Consider the following 24710-nt stretch of genomic DNA (forward strand, 5'->3'; position numbering starts at 1 on the left):
TCTGACTGATATATTGACTCTGCCTACAGATAACTCTCTAGGCATCCAAGCTTCTACAGCATATGGTAATTAACACAGGGTGTAGGGAAGGATAGTCAGACATAGACAAACAGGGAAAGCTACTTACCGAAAGGGACTTTACAAAAGGCAAGAATCAGAAATACCGAAAAGTGAAGCAATTTATTGATGAAACACTTACGGTACCTTAGAGATCATACAATCTAAATCCCTGCCACCAACCCTATACCACTCCAACCTGCCTCCTTTTCCTGATGAGGAATCTGAGAAGCACATAAATTGAATGATTTGCCCAAGCTCACAAAACTAGAACTGAAAAGTCTATCTAGCCTGATATTTTTCCATAATGCCTACTCTCTGTCTCATAAAAGCTAACGCTCTCTCTCCGTCTCTGTCTCTGTCTCTCCCCCTCTGAGTGTATCTCTGTGTGTCTCTGTCTGTCTCTGTCTGGCTGGCTGGCTCTCTTTCTCTCTCCCCCCTGGGTGTCTCTATCTGTCTCTTTCTGTCTCTCTGTGCGTTTCTGTCTGTCTCTCTATCTCCGTCTCTCTGTCTCTGTCTCTCCTCTCTCTCTGTCTCTCTCCCCTCTGTGTGTCTCTGTCTCTTTCTTTCTGTCTCTGTGTGTATCTCTCTGTCTTTGTGTTCCTCTCTGTCTCTGTCTCTCTCTCTGTCTCTGTCTGTCTGTCTGTCTGTCTTTCTCTCTTTTTCCTAACATAAGACATACCATATTTGGTCATATCTATGGTCCATTCAGCCTAGTATTTTGCCTTATAGTGGCATCAAGGAACAGATTTTGAAATGGCACAATAGGTTTTCATGAACTCTAAAGGTGAGTGATGCACCTGACAATCCCGTTTCCTCTTTTTTTTTTTTTTTGGAACAGGTGCTATTTATTGTATCCTCAGTTTTCCCCTTCATTCCATAAGAATGATCAGGCAAGTGAAAGGGGGTCACAATTCCCTTCTCTAGGATAGAAATGAGGATCCCAAAGCAAAGGTGAGAAAAAGGGAAGAGGTTCCCACTGTGGATATCAATTAGAGACAGGGAGGGTAAAGGTGGGGTTTGAGGCTTACACAATTCACAGCTGAAAACAAGTGGGTTATATGGAGGCAAAGAGATGAATCTGTGCTGTAAGGATATAGGTGGCTGGCAAAATAGAAAGGGATTTAAGAAAAGCACTCAAGCATTTTGGAATTTCAACACCTTAAGGACAAACGATTTCCATAAATGGAGTAATTCTTTTGACTAATACAGACTACAACTCTTCTATGCTTTAATAGAAATCCTTCAATTCTGGAGTTGCTATGACCAAAAAAACCCTACAAATAAACCCTAATTCCCTCACGGCCAATATTTTAGTGATGTCACTTCAAATTTGGCTAAGCTGGTCCTCTAACAGGTATAGTAGTCAAAGCCTGAAACATTTGATAAGATTGACCAGAATTTGTTCTACACTTTCATAGATTTTAAGGGTCAGGGCCACCATCATGCCATGTCACTTTTAAGAGTAGGACTTTAATAGGGGATTACGGTTTGTAATCCATTAATTTGTCTACATCCTTCTTGAAGCTATTTTAACCTATGTTACATCACATGGTAATCATTTTAGTATTTATTGTATAAAATACTACATATCATATTCCTCAGTGAGGAATATTATCAGTTAATTATAATAATTAATATGTAGGCATCCTGAAGTTAGGAACTGACATTTTTACTGGTGGTTTCCATACCCACTACCACAGTATCCAGCACACAGTAAGCAATTAATAAATGTTTATTGTTATTTTTATTTGGCCAACGTCCTCCTTTCATATCTTTAAGTCTTAACTCTAGCATTCTGGGATTTGATTTTGGTTATAATCCTACTCAACTTTTTTGTCATTCCAAACTAAAAGGCCCTAATTATTGTTTGAGTCTTATATACCATCTCTTCCTTCCCTGTGAGGACTTTTTGCTTTTCTGGACTTCCTCCAGGTCTAGTACGTATCTGTTAGAGTACAGGGACCAGAATCACAAGAAGTATCCTCAGCATAATTACACCATGGTTTTATCCAAAGGTAGGACACCATTTTCTACTTACTCCTGTGGACAGCATTGGGGTGGGGGGAATGTGATCTTTAGGGACAAAAACAAAACAATCTGCAATGATTATAAGATCTCTACCCTAGGTCAACACTGACACTTCACAACTCATCATCAACATGTAATTATTTGGATTATTTTCTTTAAATGCATTACCTCACACTTTCCAAAACTAGAGGTTATCTGGGACTTTTTTTTGCCATCCATCCAGGCTTCCAAGATATCTCTGCAATTTATTCCTATTGGCTTTGTATTTCAGCAACTGAGGAGTACAATAGGTTCCTCTCCACCTCAGAAAACTCACTGTGCTTTTAGAAATTTTTGAAATATGTTCAATAAGGTAGGTCATAGTATCAATCCCTGAGGGTTCCTACAATTCTTTAGCTAAAGTAACCCTTGTTAGTTCCTTCTGGGCTTCCATTTCCTCTCTCTAAGTCAGTATACTACCAATTAACACAATTCTCTTTAATCCCATGGTGTCTTATTTTCTTTGATATGTGACTCTGTTAAAGTCTTTTTATAGGTCTACATTTATTAATTTAGTCAGTCAACAAATATTTATTGAGTGTCTATGAAATTAAAGTCACTATTCCAAGTGTTGTGAGGGATACCAATATAAACAAGATGTGATTCCTGCCATCATGGAACTTATAGACTAATAAAGGAGATTTAAATGCACAAATAACTACAGGACCAGAAAGAATGGGAAAGTGCAATAATAGAGGAACAAAGTACCCCAGGAGTTAAGAAATAGAGAGCTTGACTTCAGCTATAGGAATCAGAAAATATATAATATCCCTATAACTAGATTTTTTCAACCAGATCACCCTATAGGTTCCTATGTTAAGACTTGAACTCACTTAGATGATAACGTCCTTCTTTTTCTTCCCCTAACTGACCATTCTGAAGTATGATGACAATATAATTATGTTCTACTATACTAATATTGTATAATAACTCTTGAAAACCATTTATTAAAATATGTCTTGTTTTCCTAAATTAACCATCAACTATTTTATCATGACTCAATTGCATCATATTCCTTTTATTTTTTTATATATTAATTTTGACAAATCAGCTTCTTAATTATTATTGGGGAAAATGTGAGACATTGATCGTACATATTAACAAAGTCATTAAGATCTGAGTGATCAAATAAAATGGTAGAAACTAATTTTGCTACATAAGGCATTTTTTCCCTTCAACAAGCTTTTGTCCTTCCTTTTCAACTGAATGGAAATCACTAAAATAGGCTGCTTAGCTTCACACTGAATTTTCCAAAATGATTAGAATCTTAAAACGTAGCCAAGGATTAAAATATGAGATTGTTATAGCCTATAGCAATTTTCTCAGATCCAGCTACAGAAAGATAGAATCACTTCCTGCCAAAATTCTAAAATGTATTATTAAAGATTGGTTGGCTAACACCTAGAAAGTGAATTGTTGATCACTAAAGGCCAGCATGGGTTTATTAAGAATAGGGGTCACTTCAGAAAATCATTATTTCCTTTTATGACAGTTCTCCTGGACTGGTGTAGCAGTAGAATGCCATAGTCATTGCTTACCAAGCCTTTAGCAGGCACTTGCCTAATTGTAGGCAATGTGGAGAGATTTGAGCTCAATTAGGTGGATTTGGAACTGGCTGAATGACTAAACCCAAAAAATACTTTAAAAAAATAGCATGATAACTGAAGGCATGTCTTTTCATTATATTTACTTAGATTAGAGCAATGGACCAAATCTAATAAAATGCATTTTTAAAAGGATAAATCAAAACTCCTACACATGGGTTTAAAAAAAATTAATTGTACAGATATAAAACAAAGGAGACAGCTATGTAGCTAGATAACAACTCCTGTAAAAAAGATTTGAGAATTTTAGATGACTGTAATCCCAATATGAGTCAACAGAATAATATATGTTGCACTAATACATAAGAAATAGGTATACAAGTGATATAGCCACTACACAGTAATACACGGATAGTGTCTAGAATGGGGGAGATAATCTTAGGACTCTGATGAGGCCAAATCACAACTACAATGTCGTACTGAGACTATGTGCCACATTTTAAGAAGGTCCATTGCCAAGCAATAGCATATCCAAAGGATAATAACCAAAATGAGTACAGAGAACAAAAATCATCAAATACCAGAGTATGTAGTTTGCTACTCTGATATAGAACTTAAAGTGCACATGTTTGTCCTAAATTAAGCCTCAGCAGTCCATAATACCACAAGCTTAATAAATGCTCTTCGAGGCTGGTGACTGTATCATGAGTATACCACTCTGTCTCATTTTCTGTTTAAGAAAAGATGTGTGGCTGAGACTCCAAATATGTCACTTCCCTTCCCCCACCCCACCCTACAATTTAATGGGAGGAAGAACAGCATTGATGGCCCCAGAAAACTAGGCATGGGAGCTTCCACCTCATCATCCATTGATGGGTGGCAGTTATAAGGAAGACCGTGTTTAAAATGCAAGAGAGCACAACAGATTTTATCTTCAAATTCCTTTACCCAATTTCCCCTCTGTGACTAACCCAAAAGAGAGGAGTTGTTAAGCATTCCATGTACTGCTGAGACTACAACTAAAAGATTTCACAGATGAAAGTCAGAAGACGCCATTTATGACAAGGTTAAAGTAGGGATGCAACTCAAAACTATTATACAAGCAGACAAAATAGAAAGGTAATTAAAAGGAATGGTAACACTCAGAACACCAAATGTGCCTTTATCTAATGGCATCTTTGTTCTAATCACTTGTTCCTTTTGTTGTCTATTACCCAGTTAATCATTCTTAGACATCAACCATACACAGGAAAAATTCAGATGCTGAACTACTAATTACACAGTAATATTTATAAAGTGTTAGTTTACTTGAGAGATGAGAACACTTAATTTAATGCACAGATGCAACAAAAGCACGTCATTCTTTTTTTTTAAGGGGCAGCACTATTCAGTAGGACTTTTGAAAATGCTTTTTTGTTACTGCTGTTGTTCTCGGCTCAGCCCTATTATTCTAATAAAGCATCCAAAGAAAATATTCTTGTACTGCAAGAAAACTCCATTAATGAAAACTGGCAAAAATCACATACCACCTACTCCAGTGAATATTAACTGGATCATTGATCTAAATATTTTTGAAATTATTAAAAAAAAAACTGGAAAGAGGAATAATATACCTGTCCCAAATATAGAAAGGAGTAGCATTTTTATCAATCAGAAAAATCCCAAAAGAAATCAGTGGAAACAAAATGGATGGGATTGTTCATATCAAAGTGAAAGTATTTTGCATAACCAAAAGGAGTATCTTTAAAATATAGAGAGGAAACAGAGGGGAGAAATGTTGCTGTAAATATGCTAAACAAAGGTTTAAAAGCTGGAATCTATAAAGAACAGATACAGCTACACTAAGAAAAACTACATAAGCCTCAGTGGGGTGATAGATATGTATAGATAATTTATGAAGGAAGAAATACAAATGCTCAAAATCCCTTACAATCAGTGAAATGCAAATCATGACAACCCTAAGATACTACTTCTACCCCCATGCCAGAACTGCAAAAATTACCAACCCAAAATTTATAAACTCCAATGATGGTGACGATGTGAGAAAACAAGCACTCTAATACATTACTGATGGGATTAAAAACTGCTGCAAATATTTTCAAGAACAACTGCAGTAAGTGGCACATAGTGATTATCCCTTTTAGTCCGGTGATAGCACTGTTATTTCTTTGCCTTAAAAAACATCATAAAAAGGACTTATTTATAGAAAAAAAATATTCACTCATTCTATTGTAAAAGGAAAAAAAAAGACTGGAAATGACCTATATATCCAACAATTGGAGAAGCGATAAATATATTATGATATATTTATGTAATGAAATATTATGGTGCCACAAACATGATAAATATAAAGCACGTAAAGAAAGACCAATATGAAGTGATTCTGGGCAATATCATAAAGACTAGAACTTATTCACAGTTTTTTGTTAATGTTCATTAAGTTTTTTATTTTAAAAAAAAGGAGAATCAGAAGCTCCCAATAATCTACTATTTTAAAAGCACATGAATCTTAGGAGAGTTTACCAAAGGAGAGTTAATTCCAAAAGGGCTTGATGCTATTGGGGAGGGGTAGAGGGAAAGGTACTCCAAATGTAATAAACAGTCTATATCCTGGGACTTCAATTGACTTGCACTCACGGGACAAAATTTTGTACATTAACTGCAGTGCTCTCCCATCACTGAAATCATTAATGATATAAGCAGAGAGGAGCTTAGTATGACAACAATGATCTTTTTGTACCCTGTTACTCATTTATTTTCAGCTAAAAATAAAATAAAAGGGAAAAATACATTTAAAATAGTAAAAGATGTCTTTTCAAAATAATGACTCAAGTTTACCCAGTATTTGCAAACTATATTTGCAAACAATCCCTTAAAGTGGAAAAATTGGAAGTATTCCATTCCCCATTGTACAGAAGAGAAAATAAAGCTCTGAACTTCAGTGCTTTGCACATGACCATGTACTTAATATCTAAGGTGAAATTTAAACCCAGTCCTAAATCTGAGTCTCCATTTACTACCCCACACTGCCTCTCAAACTACATAATGTCGATAGAACGACCTTTGAAGGTTCTGATAAATAGCCAAAGTTGACATTTTACCCAAACTTTCATAGTTTTAAATTCAGGTTTTCACTCTGTACTGATTTCAGCCAGATGGAAATCTCCAGAAAAAAAAAAAAAAGAACTATCCAGCAAAATTTTAGCATATCCATTTCTATTCTAATGGAAGCCAACATATGTGGGAGAGTTTAGATGAGACACACCAGCAATAGCAACAGGAAAATAATGTCTGTCTAACTTACTCGAAATCCTGAAAACCTTAGTTTTCTGATTGAGATTGGTGCTCTGAGAAAATAGTTCAAGTCATTTCAGTGAGCAAATAACCTAGCTCACCCACTCTATATTTCCCACAAAGGTATATAACAGCACAAACCATATTATGGTAGCTAAATCTCATTTATCATTTACTAGAAAGATGTGTATGTACAAGGGTTACAGTGGACCAAATATAATATGTCAGACATTAGACTCTGTTAGAGATTCAAATAGTGATATGATGAAGTTCTGCCCTATGATGTTACATCAATTTGGAGACCTTTACCTTCTCAGGTTCAATTTCACCTAACCTCATTAGGGGTAAAGACTCTCCAAATTATATCAGCCACTGTGCTGGTCATCTGCTAAGGCATATTAGAAGCTTCCAGCCTTCTTCTTCTTGAAGGAGCAACCCTGAATGTCTTTTCAACAAAGTTGTTGAAACTAGTGTGCATATATGTGTTTATGTACATATACTAACATTATATGTACACATAAACATAGAAGTATATATCTAAAAGTGTCAAGATATATACACACATATATCTGTATGTATTTACATACATATTTATATTTCAATGTAGTAATCCACTTTTGAAAAATCTGATGCCCCTACCCAAGTAAAGAATGGAGAAATGACAATATAAGCAAAATTGTAATTCTTTTCCACTCTCCTAGAAAAAAGTCACTGCTCATCCTAGGCAAATAAGGGCAATGAATCTTTTAAGGGGCTGGCCTAAACATTGCTTTGTTGATGGACAATCTTTAGGATTGTTGGCAAATGTTATCAGATGCTGTCCATGCTAGCAAGGGGTCATTGATCCTATGACCAAGAGCAAGGCTGAATTGAGTCAGAATATGTGCAAGGAAAGCACATCTGTATGTTTTCCTATTCCTAGAAGCTATTCTACCACAAGCACAAGGAGTCTGAATGCAGATCTGAGTACACGGCTACTAGTAATGACCTACATAACCCCCATCATTAGACATTGTAAAAATCTTCATTGAACCGTTATGGCCAATTGGATATCCACCAGAAATGCAATGGACTCAACAGACACAAATGGATAAATTCTTCTGAGATTAATTAACTAGGATTTTCCTGAGGACCCAAAGAAACCATTTCAAGGTAAGAACAAGACATGTTTTGTTTAGAAGATGGATGATATTGAACAGGGCCCCACACAGAAAAGGAGAAATCTCTTCCTACCTAGTCCAAACAACTGCTTCCTCATCTCTCATAAAGGGACTATGGTTCAACCAGAAGACTATTAACTCTGAGCTCTTATAAGCAGTCACATTAAAAGAGGTAATTGGTTCATTTTACTTAGAGTAAAGTTGCCAAGCAGAGTCTGAATCCCGTGACTATAATTTTCATTTATTTTCTTCAAAGCAGAATTTTTTCCGGAAGTAACAAATGCAATGTTATAATTTTTCTCTAACGTTTCTTGCTCTGGTTTTTGTTCTGTAGAATCTGGCATTTCGGAGACAAACAACAACAGAAATTTAAAAAAAAAAATCCATCTCCAAAGCAATACTGAATGGCAATGTTGCAGAGTGGGCCGAGATCAAGGAAAATCTGGATTTAAGCCTAATGGGCTACCTGGCAGCTGTATGACCTTGGACAAGTAATTTAACATCTCTCTGCTCTAGGCAACTCTCTAAGACGATAAAAGTTACAGAACAGGTGCCAACAGGATTTAATAGAGGGCTTTCCTTACTGGGAGTTTCTTATAACAATAAAATCATGAATACACGCCAAAACGTGAACAAAACAGAGCATATTTTGTAAAAATAGTATATTATTATAATAGGCACAAAATTTCGCATTTGTGTATGAACATTAACATCTGCAACACGCTTAAAAAGGCATTTAATTACGAAACTTGAAAGTGAATGTGCCAATCAAGCTACCAGTTATTGAAAGCCTACTATGTGCATTATACTTGTGCAAGTTGCCCCCCTCTCCTTTTCTTAATGCACTCTTTTCATACCCTGACCTTTTAAAGTTCTTGTCCTACTTCAAGGCTAATTTAGGTGCTACTTCCTCCATGAAGCTTTCTCTGACCATTCCTCTCCCCACGCAGTTCAAAATAGCAATCCCTTATGAAATCCTTCTTAAGAAAACAAAAAAACCCTTTATCTAGACCTTCCCTTTGCATTTATCACATTCGACCTTGTTTATTTTTGCATGTGCTCTTTCCACTGTTAATTTTTAAGCTGCTATAGAGCAAGCACCGTAATATTTTTATCTCCACATCCCCAATGCTTAGTACGAGGCCTTGCCCATAATAAGTTCTTAATAAATGTTGGTTGAAAATTCATTAAAAAGGGAATGTTTGGACATAACATAGTCTCCCCTGTAAGATGAAGGGGCAGACTAAGATTCCTTCCAGCAAGAACAATCAATTAATTGGTGAATTTATGACCTATTCTTATAGCAACTAATAGACAGCTTGATATATGTGCTTTGCTATGATTACTTCATTATTCCCCGAGTATTCACCCTTCTTTCTCTTGTACCCTATCCATGTAGACTAGTCCTATGGTTATCTATCCCTCCATCCTAATCATATGCATTTGTTTCAATTCAACAAATAGCTATTAAAAACCTATTATGTACAACTCATTACACTGTGCTCTATGGATATACCAAGATAAAAAAAGAAACAGCTCAATTCAGAAAAAATTGTGATCTCGTAGTAGGGATGATTTAGACACATTCAAATAACTATAACACAGGTCAAGGAATTAATTGACACAAAAAGATAGGTCACCAAGAATACCCAGAAAATGAAGGAGGACAAGGTTCCTTCTAACTGGCAGACTCAAGAATGCTTCACAGAGGTAAACCTTGAAAACAGTGATGGCAATAGATGAATGAACAAATGAAAAAAGCATTTTTTAAGCAACTGATTAGATATCAGGGAGAAAATAAAGGGAAGAGTCAAAACCAGCCCCAAAGGCTTTAAAACAAGAAGGGGAGGGGAAAGGAAGGAGAAGAGAAAGGAAGGGAAAGGGGAAAGAGAAGGGAAGAGGAAGGGAAAAGGAAATGAAGGGGAAGGAGAAAGGAAGGGGAAGACAAAAGGAAGGGGGAGTGGGAAGGAAGGGGAAAGGGAAGGAAGGAGAAAGGGAAGGGGAAGACAAAAGGAAGGGGAAAGGGAAGGAGAAGAGAAGGCAAAGGGGAAGGAGAAGGGGAAGGGAGGGGGAGGGGAGAATCTCTGAAGAAAGCAGAAAAGTGATTAGACAAATAAGAAGAAAACCAGAAGTTGAGCTTTGAGGAAGAATGGGCCCAAGGAGCCTGGCTGAAAGACCTGCCCAACAGAGAAGCTGCACAAAGAGGGAGTCATGTAAGAATACTACAATAAAGGAAATAACGCCATAGCCCTGTAGCGCCAAAAGTATGAATTGCCTTTGTCATGTGTGTTCCCTAAGAATGTACCTCTCTACTTGTAACCTCGATGTGTGATTCCTTTCTTCCCACTGATAGCGTAATTTGTGGTCCTAGGTTTGTAGGGGGCAACTGCTTTTTATTTTTGTTAACCTTAATCCATCTCAGTAAATGTTTGAAGGAGGATTATTTACATCTTCACCTTGAGGAAGATGTAAATCTTCCCACCACCTTCACTGATCACATAACACACCCCAGTCTCAGCCCCTAACTATACTTACCTATGCATAAACCAACCCAGGCAGAAACTATGTATTTTTTTCACTTTTTAATTTTTCTTTTAATTTTTAATTTATGGAATAAAACAAGCATTTCCATAACACAGTATAATAAAAAGAGAGAGATGAAACTGCAAATCCACCATGTACAACTTGCTATTCCTTCTAAATATACAACAAAGTTATGTAAATTATTTTTCTTCCCTTCCTCCCTCCCTCTCCCTATGTATTTTTAAATAATTATGAATGGCAGTGGGAACAAGGCTAACCATGGACCATTTCAGGATCTTACTACATAATGTATTATACTAGTCTTTTAAAAGCTACACTTATCAAGATGATAATTTCTGCCAGGAAATTGATGTTATTTCAACTTTGGGATGATTCAGGCCTTTAAACAGAAAAAAAGCAGATCTTGCTCTGTCCCATGTTAACCAAGGACACATTTCTCACTCATTTTCCCTTGCACCCACCATAAAGGGGAGGGGAGAACGATACATAATCTGCAACAGCTCAATTTAAGTAGTTGCTGACTTAATATGTTAGTTAGAGATTCTGGAATAAACAGGAAGAGGTTTGGAAATGATAAATACTAGTCTTATTTAAAGGAACAGTAAATTTTCCACAATGGAGAAGGAACTCACTGGAGAAGAAATCATTGCCAACTATTTCTGAATACACTCGACAAAAAAAAAAAAGAATTTTGTGGACAGATGTTTCAACTGAATTCTGTCTTCCCATCATAATCTCACATATTGTAGACATTTGCCACAGTATCACCCAAATGACTCCCAACTCTTTTGGAGAATAAATACTGCTGAAGGACAGAGACTGATTTGCTAGCTCAATGCCATGTAAACTTTGGTGACTGATATGAATTAAAATAAGGAGAAGTACAATTGGGGAGAATTATATATATATATATATATATATATATATATATATATATATATATATATATATATATATATATATATATATATGTCCAATACTGCATGGACTCAGCAATTTCAAATACACAAAACATGAGGAATAGGAGACGTCTATAGTTAAAACTTCTATAGATATCAAGGGGAGGAGCCAGTGTTAGCACCAAATGTCAGGGCTCAAAGGGACAAAATATAATTTGTTCACTGTGAGGGTTAAATTGGGAAATTCAACATTTATATGAGCTCAAACCCATTTCGATACTCCATTTCTTGGACTCTCTTTTGACCTTAGATTATACCTGCCTGCCTTGATCTTTGGATTCTGACATTCCTGAACTGTCAACTAACATTTCTGTACTTTAGATTTACCTCTTGCATATTTTTGGGTATAGCCCCTTCCCTATTTGTTTTCTTGTGATAATTCAGCCTTTGCCCACATCCGAACCTCTGCTTTTTTCAGGCCCTCTCAGCTATAGCACCTGGACAGTCCACCTGTCCCTGTAACTCTATCTACCCCTAGCTGGGCTCAGGGAACATAGTACAGCACATATATTTCCCCATGCATTTTAGCAGAAAATTTTCTGTTGTAATATTTTTTTTTATATTGGCAAGATGTGTGAGGAAGAGGAAAAAGATTTTGTCTTTCATTCTAAAAGGATTATCATGGATGGATCAGGCCAAATCAAATCAACAAATGTTTATCGAGCCCTCAGAAAATATACACAACACTGCACTAGTCTCTATGGGAGATATGGAAGAAGACAGAAATTTTTGACCTCAGGGAGTTTAAATTAAATAGCATTACAAGATTAAAATGTCAGTTATATCTAACAACTTCTGAAGTCATAAGATCAAAGAATCACAGACCTAGAATGTGAAGGAACTTCATAAACTGTCTAATTCAATACCTTCTTTTTACAGATTAGAAAACTGAGGTCCAGGAAAGTTAAGTAAGTTGGTCCAAGTCACACAGATAGTAAACATCCATGGTGGGATATGCATGGGTCTTCTCATTCCAAGGATCTTTCCATTATATCAGACACATTCCTCAAGACAGAATATGGCTAATTGCTAGGTATGTGGCATTGATAATTAATGTTGTAGGAGCTGATGTCAAAGATGATCTTGAGGTTTGGAGAATAGGAAAAAGGTAGCACCATTAACAGAAATACAGAAATCATAAAGCGGATATTAGGGGCATAATACAGAGTTGCTCAATGATCATTTTTCTTGTTCCTTAATTGTATAAGGATTTATTGAGGAGTACTATGTTCTCAGCACTGTGCTAGGCTTTATGAGTACAATTAATTGACATACAGGACTTTATAGTCTGCCTGGTAGGAAGAGACAATGTCATGAAGCCATTAAGGAATAATATAAATGGCTTGACAACACTGAAAGGCATTTCTTGATTCAATCTCTGAAACTGGGTTTATCTTGGGAAGAACATAAGAGATAAGAGCACCAAATAATTTTACCACCAACTTCTGTTACTGTATTATAAGGATAAGGGACCTATAACACTGATCCCACTGAGTTAGCACCTACGGCAAGAGGCAATGTACTACTTACCTAACATATATTTTTTTTGCTTTTCTTTTTTCATTTCTTTTATCCTCCTCTCTTTCCCCTCCTCCTATTCCTACTCAGTTCCTTTTTTAATTTTTTTTTCATTTTTCTCCTATTCTCACCTATATGAATTCCTTAGTCTCACTGGTGAGGAAGCAAAGGAGGAATTAACTCCCTCTACAGAATGGTAATAGTTAGCCAAAAAAAAAAAAAGAAGAACCCTCACAATCTAAGGAAAAATGGCTTGAAAAATGAAATAAGGGGCTTTCCTAGGCCTGGGACCAAGGCCTTCAATGTGGTTAAGAATGCTTCCCATTAGTCAACATCTTCATTTAGTAGCTACAGCACAAAAAGGCTATTTTTTTGTCCCTAAAGGATAGTTTCAAAACCTTAAAAATGAAACCCTTGTTTACTTTAGCTACATCAGCAACACTCTAATTAATAACTATGTACTCTTCTGAGTTTGGACAGCAAGTGAAAAGCAGAACTTAGACATTGTAATGCCATCCTACTTGTCCAGATGAGATAATGACTCTAGTCTCTGTGTATGAGAACAGTTAATCAGGCATTTGAAGCATTCATAGTGTCTACGTGAAAATACCCATCTCATTTGAAAGCTGCCATTTTATAAGAAGTCCTGTGTGACTTAATAAACACAACAGTCAAAGCAAAGTAATCCCTTTAGCACATGCTCTCCCTGTTTCTTTGCCAGAAAAAACACATTCCAGGAAAAAGTGTAAATCACACATACTGAGGTAATTGTTTCACACCTTCAAAGAGCTGACAATTATTAATTTTAAACCGTTCTATTATATGCAATTCCCCGTGTTCCACTCTCCTTTTTGGGGTATTTAGCAAATGCCTATAGAAGCAAAAACACTGCATTCTAATCTCAATGTGGCACCATTTCCTCACCTCTCCCTATGCCCCCAGAAAAAAGAAAACACAAGAAAACCCTAGAAAACCCCATTTCAGCATATCACATTGACTTTAAAATTACTGACATTATTATAAAAACAAAGTAATTTTCTGGATTATTTCTGCTTTGCATGGTTTAAAAATTCACACATAATCTATTGTACCTTTGTAGCTATAGATATTACAGGGTAGAAATGAGGCACCCTTGGATTAGGTTGAAGAAAAAGTAAACTACCTACTCACGTAATTGACATTTCTTAGTATTGATTAAAGACACCAATGAAATTCACTCACACAGACTTGCTGCACCAAATATTATCCTTTTAAGGCTTCCAACAAGAATAGTACGGACTGAACAATCAGGATATGCTGGGGTCTATATCTAGATAGGGCCTACTATTAGCTTTCCTTCCTATTAGCTTTTCCTATTCCCTCAATGATTTCTCAAATACCTTGTCACATTGATAGACTAAGGAGAAAAATCTATAGGTTTCCATCTTCATCTTAGATCTCTCCATCATATCTGATAACATGCTAATTCAATGTCTCCTCAAGGAAACTAGAGGAACTAATAGGTTCTTTTATTTTGCGTGTGTGTGTGTGTGTGTGTGTGTGTGTGTGTGTGTGGTCACAAATTTAGTAACCACAAATGACCTGACCAGTGGTAATTCGCTTTCATTTCTGTCTGCTAAAAACTCTTTTTCAAGAAAAGTTGCTCTTCTCAGAGGAAAAGGGAAGAAAAACACCGGACTGGTATAGAATCTACAAAAGACAGAAATAGGCATCCCCTGGTACCAGACCATTTAATTCAGTGCTGTGTTTACATAGTTCAGTAGGTAAAGAGTAACCACTATTGTATTAGGTACCGCCTTTTAGAAAGGCTTCTTTGGGGAGTAGAATAGAATTTGGAATGCATTTGCTTGCCTCAAGAACTCTATTCCATTTCAATCTGCCAACATCCTAATTAAGATGATCAGAATCTTGGGTGATCTATTATGCTAGATCTAAGATACCCTAGCATACATTAGACAAGATGTTACACGGTGTGCTTACGTTTAAGTGATAAGATGACTGGGCAGGAAGCATGTCTTACTTCATGTTTTGGGCTAGCACAACGTCAGCCTTAAATAAATAATGGCCATACCTTTCCCTCTCTTCTTCCTTGCTACCCTTTTAGATGCAATTTAATCTTATGTTTTTAATTCCAGTGCCTCCTGACTATTTGTACCCTTGTCTTGTAAGGGTCTTGTGACATCTTTTTCTTTTTACACAAAAGAAGGTGGTTACTTTACCTTCCTCATAGGAAAAAATAAAAGCGATTCAAATATGCATATGCACATGTATATACGTTTCTCTGTGCCAATGGGTATGGTGATTTCAAAGTCCATAAATGGAAGCAGGTCAAAGGAAAGGATTTCAGAACTCTGACTAGCAGTTGATCTGTCTACTAATTTCCTTCCAGCAAGGTAGTGGCAAGGTTAAGACTATCCTGTCATTTCCTAACTTGCTTGCTGAATTCTGTAATATAAACTTAAAGTGTTCTTTTTCATAGAATCTCACCTATTTCTAACCCAAAAGAGAATCAGTAACTGTCTGCGGTATAAGTCAGTCAATAAATACTTATTAAGCACCTACTATGTGCCAGGCACTCTGCTAAGCTACAAAGAAAAGCAAAAGAACAGTACCTGTTCTCAGAGACCTCAACGTCTGAAAAGGGAGACAACATAAAAAATAAAAAAAAAACTACTTACAAACAATAGATAGATAGATAGATAGATAGATAGATAGATAGATAGATAGATAGATAGATAGATAGATAGAGATAAACATATCAATCAATTGGAAATGATCATCAGAGGGAAGGCACTAACATTAAGAAAGATCCAGAAAAGCTTCTTGTAAAAGGTGGGATTTCAGCTGGGAGCCAGATGGCAAAACTGAGGAGGGAGAGCATTCCAGGCATGGGGAAGAGCCAGTGAAAATTCCTAGAGTTAGTAGATGGAATTTTTATTTGTTCAAGAAAAAGTAAGGAGACCAGTATCACCGAATCAATTGCAGAATATTTGAAGGAGTGTGAAGTGTTATACTATTGGGAAGTGGGAGCAGGTAGGAGGGAAGTAGGAAAACTGGAGGACTTTAGATTTGGTCCTGGAAGTGTTAGAGAGCCACTCTATGCAAAGTGATAGGTAGTTTGATAACTTCATTTGGTAAAGTCCTGACCTTGATTCTTAGATGCCAAAGCAATGGCTTCTCATTGCAGATGTCACATGTGTGTGTCTACATACATATACACATGTGTTTGCATATAAATATATACATATGTGTTTAAATATAAATTATATATGTGCGAGCGTATTTGTGGGTATGCGTGCAAAGGAAGCATAAATCTCCTACTGCTGTCATTTTTTATGACTTTTCTGTGATAAGCCTTGCTTGGCAAACCAACAGTTACCCTGAATCTTCTGGTTAAGGCTGAGAGCCCTGCATGGTCTGTTACTAAGCAAAGTTTAAGTATTCCTTCCAGCTTTCAGTTTTTGTTTTCACCATGAAAGGTCAAGAAAAGAAGGCACTGTTTCTTAGGGGTTAGGTATACACTGTGTCTTCTAATCCTTCTGGCCCTTTGTGGTATTCAAAATTTAACATACTGAAAGTCTCATTTCAGGTGATACACTATCACAAAACTTGCCATAGAATACAGTGTATAATTACAAGCAAATTCTCCATTCCTGAATATGAGTGCCAAAGCTATATTTCTAGATACGTTGAATTCTTTTTTTTTTCTGTTTCTCCACTTCCATGTATAAAAGACTCCATAGTCCTGGGAAAACACTTTTTTAAAAAATGAAATACAACAAATAAGGTATGCTACAGGATCCTAGGGGAAAAGTTTCCTCAAATCTTTGAATTTCCTCCTATTCTCTTTCTTTACAAGATTTCTAAGACCAAGTCCTTTTCTACAGTCTCTCAAACAAGGCAAAAAAGAAAAATACCCCCTAGATATATTCTTTAGATTTTCTATTATGCTTCTCAGGTTCCCAATAGCTTCTGAAGTAAACTTAAGATGAATTCTAGAGTTATCTTTCCTATTATGTTTTAATTTCAGTTACTCTTTCAGCTCCAAGATGAAATGGATGATCATAACTGTATTTCGAGATGTATTTCATGACACTCTTTCCACATGACCTATTACAAGGTCATATCATATAGGAAGTCTTGAAGCTGGTAATAGCCAGAAGAGTTGTTGTTGTTGCTGTTGTTGTTTTGCAATAAGGAAATGCTGGGTGACCCCTTTTTAAAAGCTCCACTTAAGGAAATGTGGACATCTTTCTAAAAAGACAATAATGACCACCTATATAGTATGTGTATGATGAGAAACTATCTTCTGATAGAAACAACTTCTGATCTTAAGCTTATTTTTGTTGTATATAACAATGAAAATTGTATACAACAACACTGCATATTACAATTATAAGCCTTGATTGGCAAATCAACAATTATCATGAATCTTCTGGCTAAGGCTGAGAGGAAAGTTTCTGTTCAGATCACCATTCACAGGAGTGGGAGCTGGAAGAGACCTTGGAGATCGATCCACCAATCATCAACCCACTCATTTTACAACTGAGTAAACAGAGGTTATGGGAGCCATCCACAGGCACTCAGGGTAGTAAATGGTTAAGCCGAGATTTTAAATCAGATCATCTGACTCCAAAAACCAGCTTTCTTTCCACCCTGCCACAGTTGATACTTATTCCCAGACTATTAAAACCCACTTGAATCGTTCTGGTTTCCCTACTAAAATCCAGTAAAAATGAAAAGTAAATTTTAGTTTATTTGTTTAAATTTACTAACACGCTTATTAAAAGCTGACTGTGTACCCGATATTGTGCCAGGTGCCAAAGATACAAAGACAAAATAGAAACAGGACCTGTTCGCAAAGAGCTTACATTATATTGGAGAGCTAAGTAGCTATATAATTATAAAGAAAATATGCATAAAATAAACACAGGTAAATGAGGGGTGGGGCAAAACACTAGCAGCTGGAAAGATTAGGAATGGCTTCATGTACAAAGTGTTGACTGAACAGAGTTCAAAAGGAAACAAGGGATTTGAAGAGGCACAGGTGAAATGAGACCATTCCAACTGTAGATGAGTCAATTAATTCAGAGTTAATACAAATAATCTCCTAGAAGGGAGGCTAGGTGGTGCAGTGGATAGAGTGCTGTGCCTGGAGCCAGGAAGACCCGAGTTCAAATCTGGCCTCAGACACTAGCTGTGTGACCCTGGGAATGTCACTTAACCTTATTTATCTCAGTCTCCTCATCTATAAAATGAGCTTGAGAAGGAAATGGCAAACCACTTCAGTATCTTTGCCAAGAAAACCATAAATGGGGTCACAAGGAGTCACACATAAATTTAAAAAAAAAAACAAACGAACAACAAAATCTACTGGAAAGAACATTGGTTGAGAATCGAAAGACATGGACTTTAGCTTTGCCTCTGCCAGCTGAAGTCATTTCAATTCAATTTAACCCAACAAACATTTATTAAACATCTTTTATTTATTTATGGACCATCGGCAAAAAGGCACAAACTAAAGAGTCTCTGCCCCCATGCAGCTTGGATTCTGTTTTGTCGTTGCTGTTGTGTTCTTTCGGTCCTGTCTGACTCTCTGTGGCCCCATTTGGGGTTTTCTTGGCAAAGATACTGGCGCGGTTTGCCATTGCCTTTTCTACCTCATTTTACAGTAAGGCACTGAGGCAAACAGGGTTAAGTGACTTGCCCAGGGTCACATAACTAGTAAGTGTCTGAGGCCAGATTTGAACTCAGGAAGATGACTCTTCCTAACTCCATGCCTGGCCTTCTACCCACTACAGCCACCTAGCCGTCCATAGATTCTGTTAGGGAGATACAAGTTATATACAGATAAATAAATAAGTAAAAGCTCATTTGAGGGAAAGAGCAATTACAATGAGAGAAATCAGGGAAAACTTCATGGAAGAGGTGACACATGAGCTGATCCCTGAATAAAGAAAAGGATACAATAGAAAGAATAAGCAGAGAATGTATTCCAGTCCTGAGAATGAAATGCCTAAGCAAGGGGAGATGGAATGCCAAGTTAAGCGAGCAGTCACTAGACAAGTCTGGTTGCAATGAGGAACATATGAAGAACAATAATAGAAAATTTCTGGAAGTATGGCTCAGATTATATGATTAAGAGCATGAATTTTGTCCTAGTGACAACAGAAAATTATTTCAAATCTGTGAGCAGGGAAGTAACATCATCACACCTGTACCTTAAGGAGATTTTTTGGCAGTTATGTGGAGGATGGTGAATACGAGCCTTTATATGATGCCTTACACATTGTCTTTATCTCTGAAGAGAGAGAATACTCACACACCCCCCTCAGATCTAATGCTTCACAGAAATGTCATAAGACTTAAGTGAGATTCTGATTATCCTTTTGCTTACCAACTCTAGGAAAAACAATGACAACTATGATTGTTATTGCATATTATTTGTCAGCCAATTTTATAAAATATAATTGTTTCCAATCTAGGAAAAATCATAAGATTTGGTTTTTCTAAAAAAAAAATGAGGAAAAGCATAAAAATTAAACATGCCATGGTGTAACAGGAAGAAGAAAAGATATATGAAATAGGGGTGCACCATCACATCAAATGAATGGTTTAGGTCAATAGGTCAGAATATGCATTTTTCCCTAAGCCCCTAAAGACAATGTCACCACTGTCATCACTTAGCTTCTAAAATCTTTTGCATAGTTTATAATGATCTACTCCTGCAGGCAGGAGGAATAAATGTTGGAAAAATAATAGTAATTCATTTTTATATCATGCTTTCTGGTGTACAAAGATATTTAGATGACAGCTTCCTATACACAGATATAATAAGCTAGCGTTATAAGTTTAAATCACAAAGAAACAAATTTAGGTTTGATATAAGGAAAAATAATCTAACAAGCAGAGCTATCAAAAGCAGAAGGTACTACCTTGGGAAATAGCAAAGTCGCCCTCAATAGAGATCTTTAAGCAAAGACTAGATGGCCATTTGGGAAGAGAGATAATTAAGAAGATTCTTGTTGAGTTGTGGTTAGACGAGATGACCTCTGAGTTCACTTCCAACTCTGGGATTCAGTGATTCTATACCCTTCCACCAGGTGCTAAGTTCCTATTATAATCATCATTTCTTTTCATCTTTCATTGTCAATTTTACCTTAAAATGAGGATGATTCTAAGGGTTCAGCTAACACAGCGATGTCACATAATTTTACTGGTCCAATGTTCCATTTGGACAACAGACTGTGTCCCTGCCAACCTGAATGAAAGGTCCCATCAATGCAACCTAGAGGTGATGCCTAGAGTTGCTTGTTTCTCTCGAAAAGCTCTTCCATCCGGTCAGTTTCTTTATTGCTTTTGGTGATACCACCATCTTATATTTTCTCCAAGCAAGAAATCTAGGAATCTTTTCTGAGTCCTGAGTCCTTTGTACCTGTAACCTGTCACCAAATTCTACCACCCTTTCCTGAGTATTTTCATGCTGTGCCTTTCATCTCCACCCATATCTCATGGCTATACCATCAGACTAGCATCTCACTGGTGACTTCCTCTTTATCCTGCCCCTTAAACTTGGTTTAATTCTATATTAAGAAGTCTATTCCTTCTATTCTTTATTCAGCTTTAGTGGAGTCAAATCAATGCCTTATGTTATACCAGTTCCTAGAATATCCAGATTTGGGCATCACATGAACTCTCTTTTCTCTTTCAAATATCTGCCAAAATTCAGTCCTTTCCATGATACCTTCTCCATGTTAAAAAGAAATCATGATTCTCTTCCTCCCCTAATTCCAGCAAACATCTTAGTTATTCCACTTCTGAAACCTATAAATCCTTAAGCTTATGAATTATGTTAATATGATTCAGCCTCTGCCCTTGCCATGGTGGTCTCCCTGTTGTAGAGTTGTTTGTTAGTAAGTCTGTCTGCATTTAAGAATGAGTTCCAAGAATATCTGTTTAACTTACTCTGTGTAACATTTAGCACAGTGCCAATCCACACATGGGTGCTGAATAAATGTTATTTGATGATGATTTAATTGCTTTGCCAATTCCAGGAATAGAAACCATGAATTCCCCCAAGTAACAATGAGCTTCACGTGCCGAGTATGTTAGCAGACTGGTTTTCTGTTTTTGCTTATGTCAGACTAACAGTGGAAGAAGAGAAAGATACCATGAAGTAAATGCTGTTGGATAAAATCATATTTTCCACCATTTGGCTAAGGGCCTCTGCTTCCAAATGGAGTAGTTCTAGGTGAGAAGCCACAACACTGAAATTCCAATTGAATGTTTCTTTGGTTCTTTAGTAAATGCAAAATGGAAACCCAAAACATGCCAAGAGGTATTTTTAAAGGACTTGTTGTATTCAGTGCATCCACCATTATGGAGAACTTACACTCTGAGCAAAAAGATTTGTTAGCAAAGCATATGACCTTCTTCCCACTACAATGACCATCCCCTAATTAGGCAATGCATCTGATAGTCATTAACAGGAATGAGATAATGAATCACTTTCTCTCCTCTTTGTTAATTTGCTGTAACCAAGCGGCTAATGGATGTCAGAGCTGAGTGATTGCACTGATTATAGTGATTTATAGTTGCAACAAAACAATTTAAAACCATTCTGATTATTCATGCTAAAGATGCTTTATGTTTTGTTTACTAAATGCTTTATGTCCCCTTCCTTCCAACTCTAATTCACCCCCCTCCCCATACACTGAAAGGCATCTTCCTGAGAAACTTAAAAGTTGTAAGCTTTTTTTATTGTTTCAAGTAAGCCATATCATTTTGTTTATATATAAAAAAGCTTACCCAGTAGAAATGAAAAGCCTTAGGGGTGGAAAGAAAACTTCAGTGATGCCTCGTTCAAAAGAAGAGAGGAATAAGAGGAAATACGGCACACTTCAAGCCACTTACCTTGGGGCTTCCAGTCCCTTCCTCATCCTCAGCAGACACATCAGTAGCCAGGATCTCTGCTTTGATGATATCCAGAGCCCTAAGAATCCAGCTGTGTTGTCGTTTGATTTGTCTCTGTAGTTCCTTCCATTGACTTGCAATCATCTGCAGCATGTCCTTGAGTCCTTCTCGAAAACGAAGGGAGGAAAAAAAAAAAGCAAAAGTTGTGGATTTGATTGCATCTGTAGTTACTGTTCCTTATTTGATGGGGAGGACAATAAATGGATATTTAAAACAATTTCCATAAAAGCACCTTGGCACCCCCCACACACCCTCTATTATTATTATTATAATTATTATTATTATTTGTCACTCAAGATAGACTAGAAAGTCTTGCAGTCACATTCCCAGCAGGGCAAAGTCAAAGGACACCCACATCTGCTTCCCAACCACATCCAGGCATGGTTTAAAATTCTGTTTGTACTTCTTGAAGGACAGATGTTGGACAAGGGGTAGCTGGATGGTGCGGTGGATAGATTATCACGGCCTGGAGTCAGGAAGACTCATCTTCCTGAGTTCAAATCTGGTGTGAGACACTTCTGAGCGGTATGACCCTGGGAAAGTCACTTAGCCCTGTTTACCTCAATGAGGTAAAATGCAGTGGAGAAGGAAATGGCAAACCACTCTGGTTTCTTTGCCAAGAGAACCCCAAGAGGGGTCATGGAGAGTCAGGCATGACTGAAATGACTGAACGACAACCAAAAACATTGGAGAAAATCAAGATAAAAAGTTACAAATGATTGAAAGATTTCTGTTTTTCAGAGATAAAGTCCCCTGTACATCTGTGTAGAGATTGTACAGATAAAGTTCCAACAACCAGAGAAATGAATGGGAAAAGGCAAAGTAGTTTTGATAAAAATTGGAGTAAGTAGGCCAGAACTCAGACAGCAAGCTTTTAGCATTGGTACATCTGATTAAAAATTCCCGTTAAAACCGGTCATGGTAAGCCCTAAAGATACCAGCTAAATTGTAATTCATCCCATCTTGAGGCTCTTGAATACAAGGATAAGCATAACCAAATGACAAAACTATTTTTAATTTATAATATGTTCCTCATAAATGCATTAATAATGGGGAAGGAATTAGTTTAAGGACCAGAAAACCTACTGATGCAATTAACAGATCAGAACATTAAAAAAAAAAAATTATGTGTATGGCCAGGCATAGAAACATCCAGCTGTTTCTATACCTTCTCCCTTATATCTAAAGATATATCTATAAGCACACTAATGCATATGCATCAATATCCATATGCGCAATCCTCATTCATTTTCTTAATGTTATTTCCGAAGCTTCTACATCAAAGACTGTGTCAACGGTGAAGTTTTCAGTGATGTGATTTCCACTGAAACTCAGCTGAAGAGCAAGATCAAAATAAAATGAACAGACTATTTGTAGGCAGTATTTCATTTTATAAGTATCACAGCATTGTATGCAGTATATGAAACATTTATAAATCTTGAAGGTCAATCTGATAATGTAAATATTAATAATACATAAGGAAGTGAATATATGCAGTAATTTACAGCAATGCTTCTTCATTCTTTAATAGTCTGGAGACATAAAGACTTGCAATATTTCAGGAGGATTTACCTGATTTGTGAGATACAATAAGCTCCAGAAGTTGCTGTCCTTCTTCTACCACAGCTTCCTTTAGAGCACAATGACTATCTACATTCAATTTAAAACTCTGCAAAAGCAAAAAGGAAAAAAAAGGTTAAATACATGTATATAAAATACATGATATTTAACATTATATTATACATGAGTATATGTACATATATCTACATACATGAGTGTGTCTATATACATACACACACATCAAATCTTAAAGTGCAAGTTAACCAGAAAGTACACATACAAAAATGACTTGCTACTTTTTATCAAGAACCATAGCTCAATTTACCCAATAGACAAAGTAATTTGCAATAGTAAAAGCTATTGATATTTGGGATCTGGGCTGAAAACATTTCCATTAGATTAGTAAAGTGCATCTGTTTAGAAACAGCTGACAAATCTAGAAATTCATTAGGTTTTTATGAAAAGTCACATCCCGTAGGCTATATCAAGAGTAGCAGTATTCTATAAAATACACTGAATTTATACCAGAACATATGAGCTCTTTTTCTTCAGGTTTTTTTTAATGTTGGTGATAGCAGTATTTATGAAACCATAAAAAATTGGCAGCATAAAATATATTAGCCTTATGTGCACACACATAAATCCATTAATATAGTAGATGTCTGATTCTTCTCTGTGTTTTTCCCATGCCCCCCCAATCAGATAGACAAGGAGTTTTTAGACATCTCATTAAAACTTAAGTCAAATGTTTTTCAAATTTTTATTATTATTTTGAAATCTACAGCATGGTAGAGTGGGCAGCTATAGTAGATAGAGTGTCAGGCCTGGAGTCAGGAAAACCTGAGTTCAAATCTGGCCTCAGACACTAACTGGCTGTGTGACCCTGGGCAAGTCACTTAACCCTGTTTGCCTCAGTTTCCTCATCTAGAAAATGAGCTGAAGAAGAAAATGGCAAACCACTCCAGTATCTTTGCCAAGAAAAATCCAAAGGTGGTCATGAAGAGTCAGACGTGACTACTGAAATGACTGAA

At 36.5% G+C, this 24710-nt stretch overlaps 1 protein-coding gene across 1 annotated transcript in view; it reads right to left on the reverse strand.

Moving 5' to 3' along the window:
• Positions 1–24710, reverse strand: part of AKAP6 (A-kinase anchoring protein 6) — a 496473-nt gene that overhangs the window by 288205 nt on the left and 183558 nt on the right. The window contains 2 exon segments of the mRNA XM_078151395.1: positions 22060–22223; positions 23692–23788. Coding sequence (XP_078007521.1) covers positions 22060–22223; positions 23692–23788 — 261 coding nt within the window.

The sequence above is a fragment of the Phascolarctos cinereus genome, unplaced genomic scaffold (genome assembly GCF_003287225.1).
Source record: "Phascolarctos cinereus isolate Bilbo 61053 unplaced genomic scaffold, phaCin_HiC Scaffold_3;HRSCAF=262, whole genome shotgun sequence".
Taxonomy (NCBI): domain Eukaryota; kingdom Metazoa; phylum Chordata; class Mammalia; order Diprotodontia; family Phascolarctidae; genus Phascolarctos; species Phascolarctos cinereus.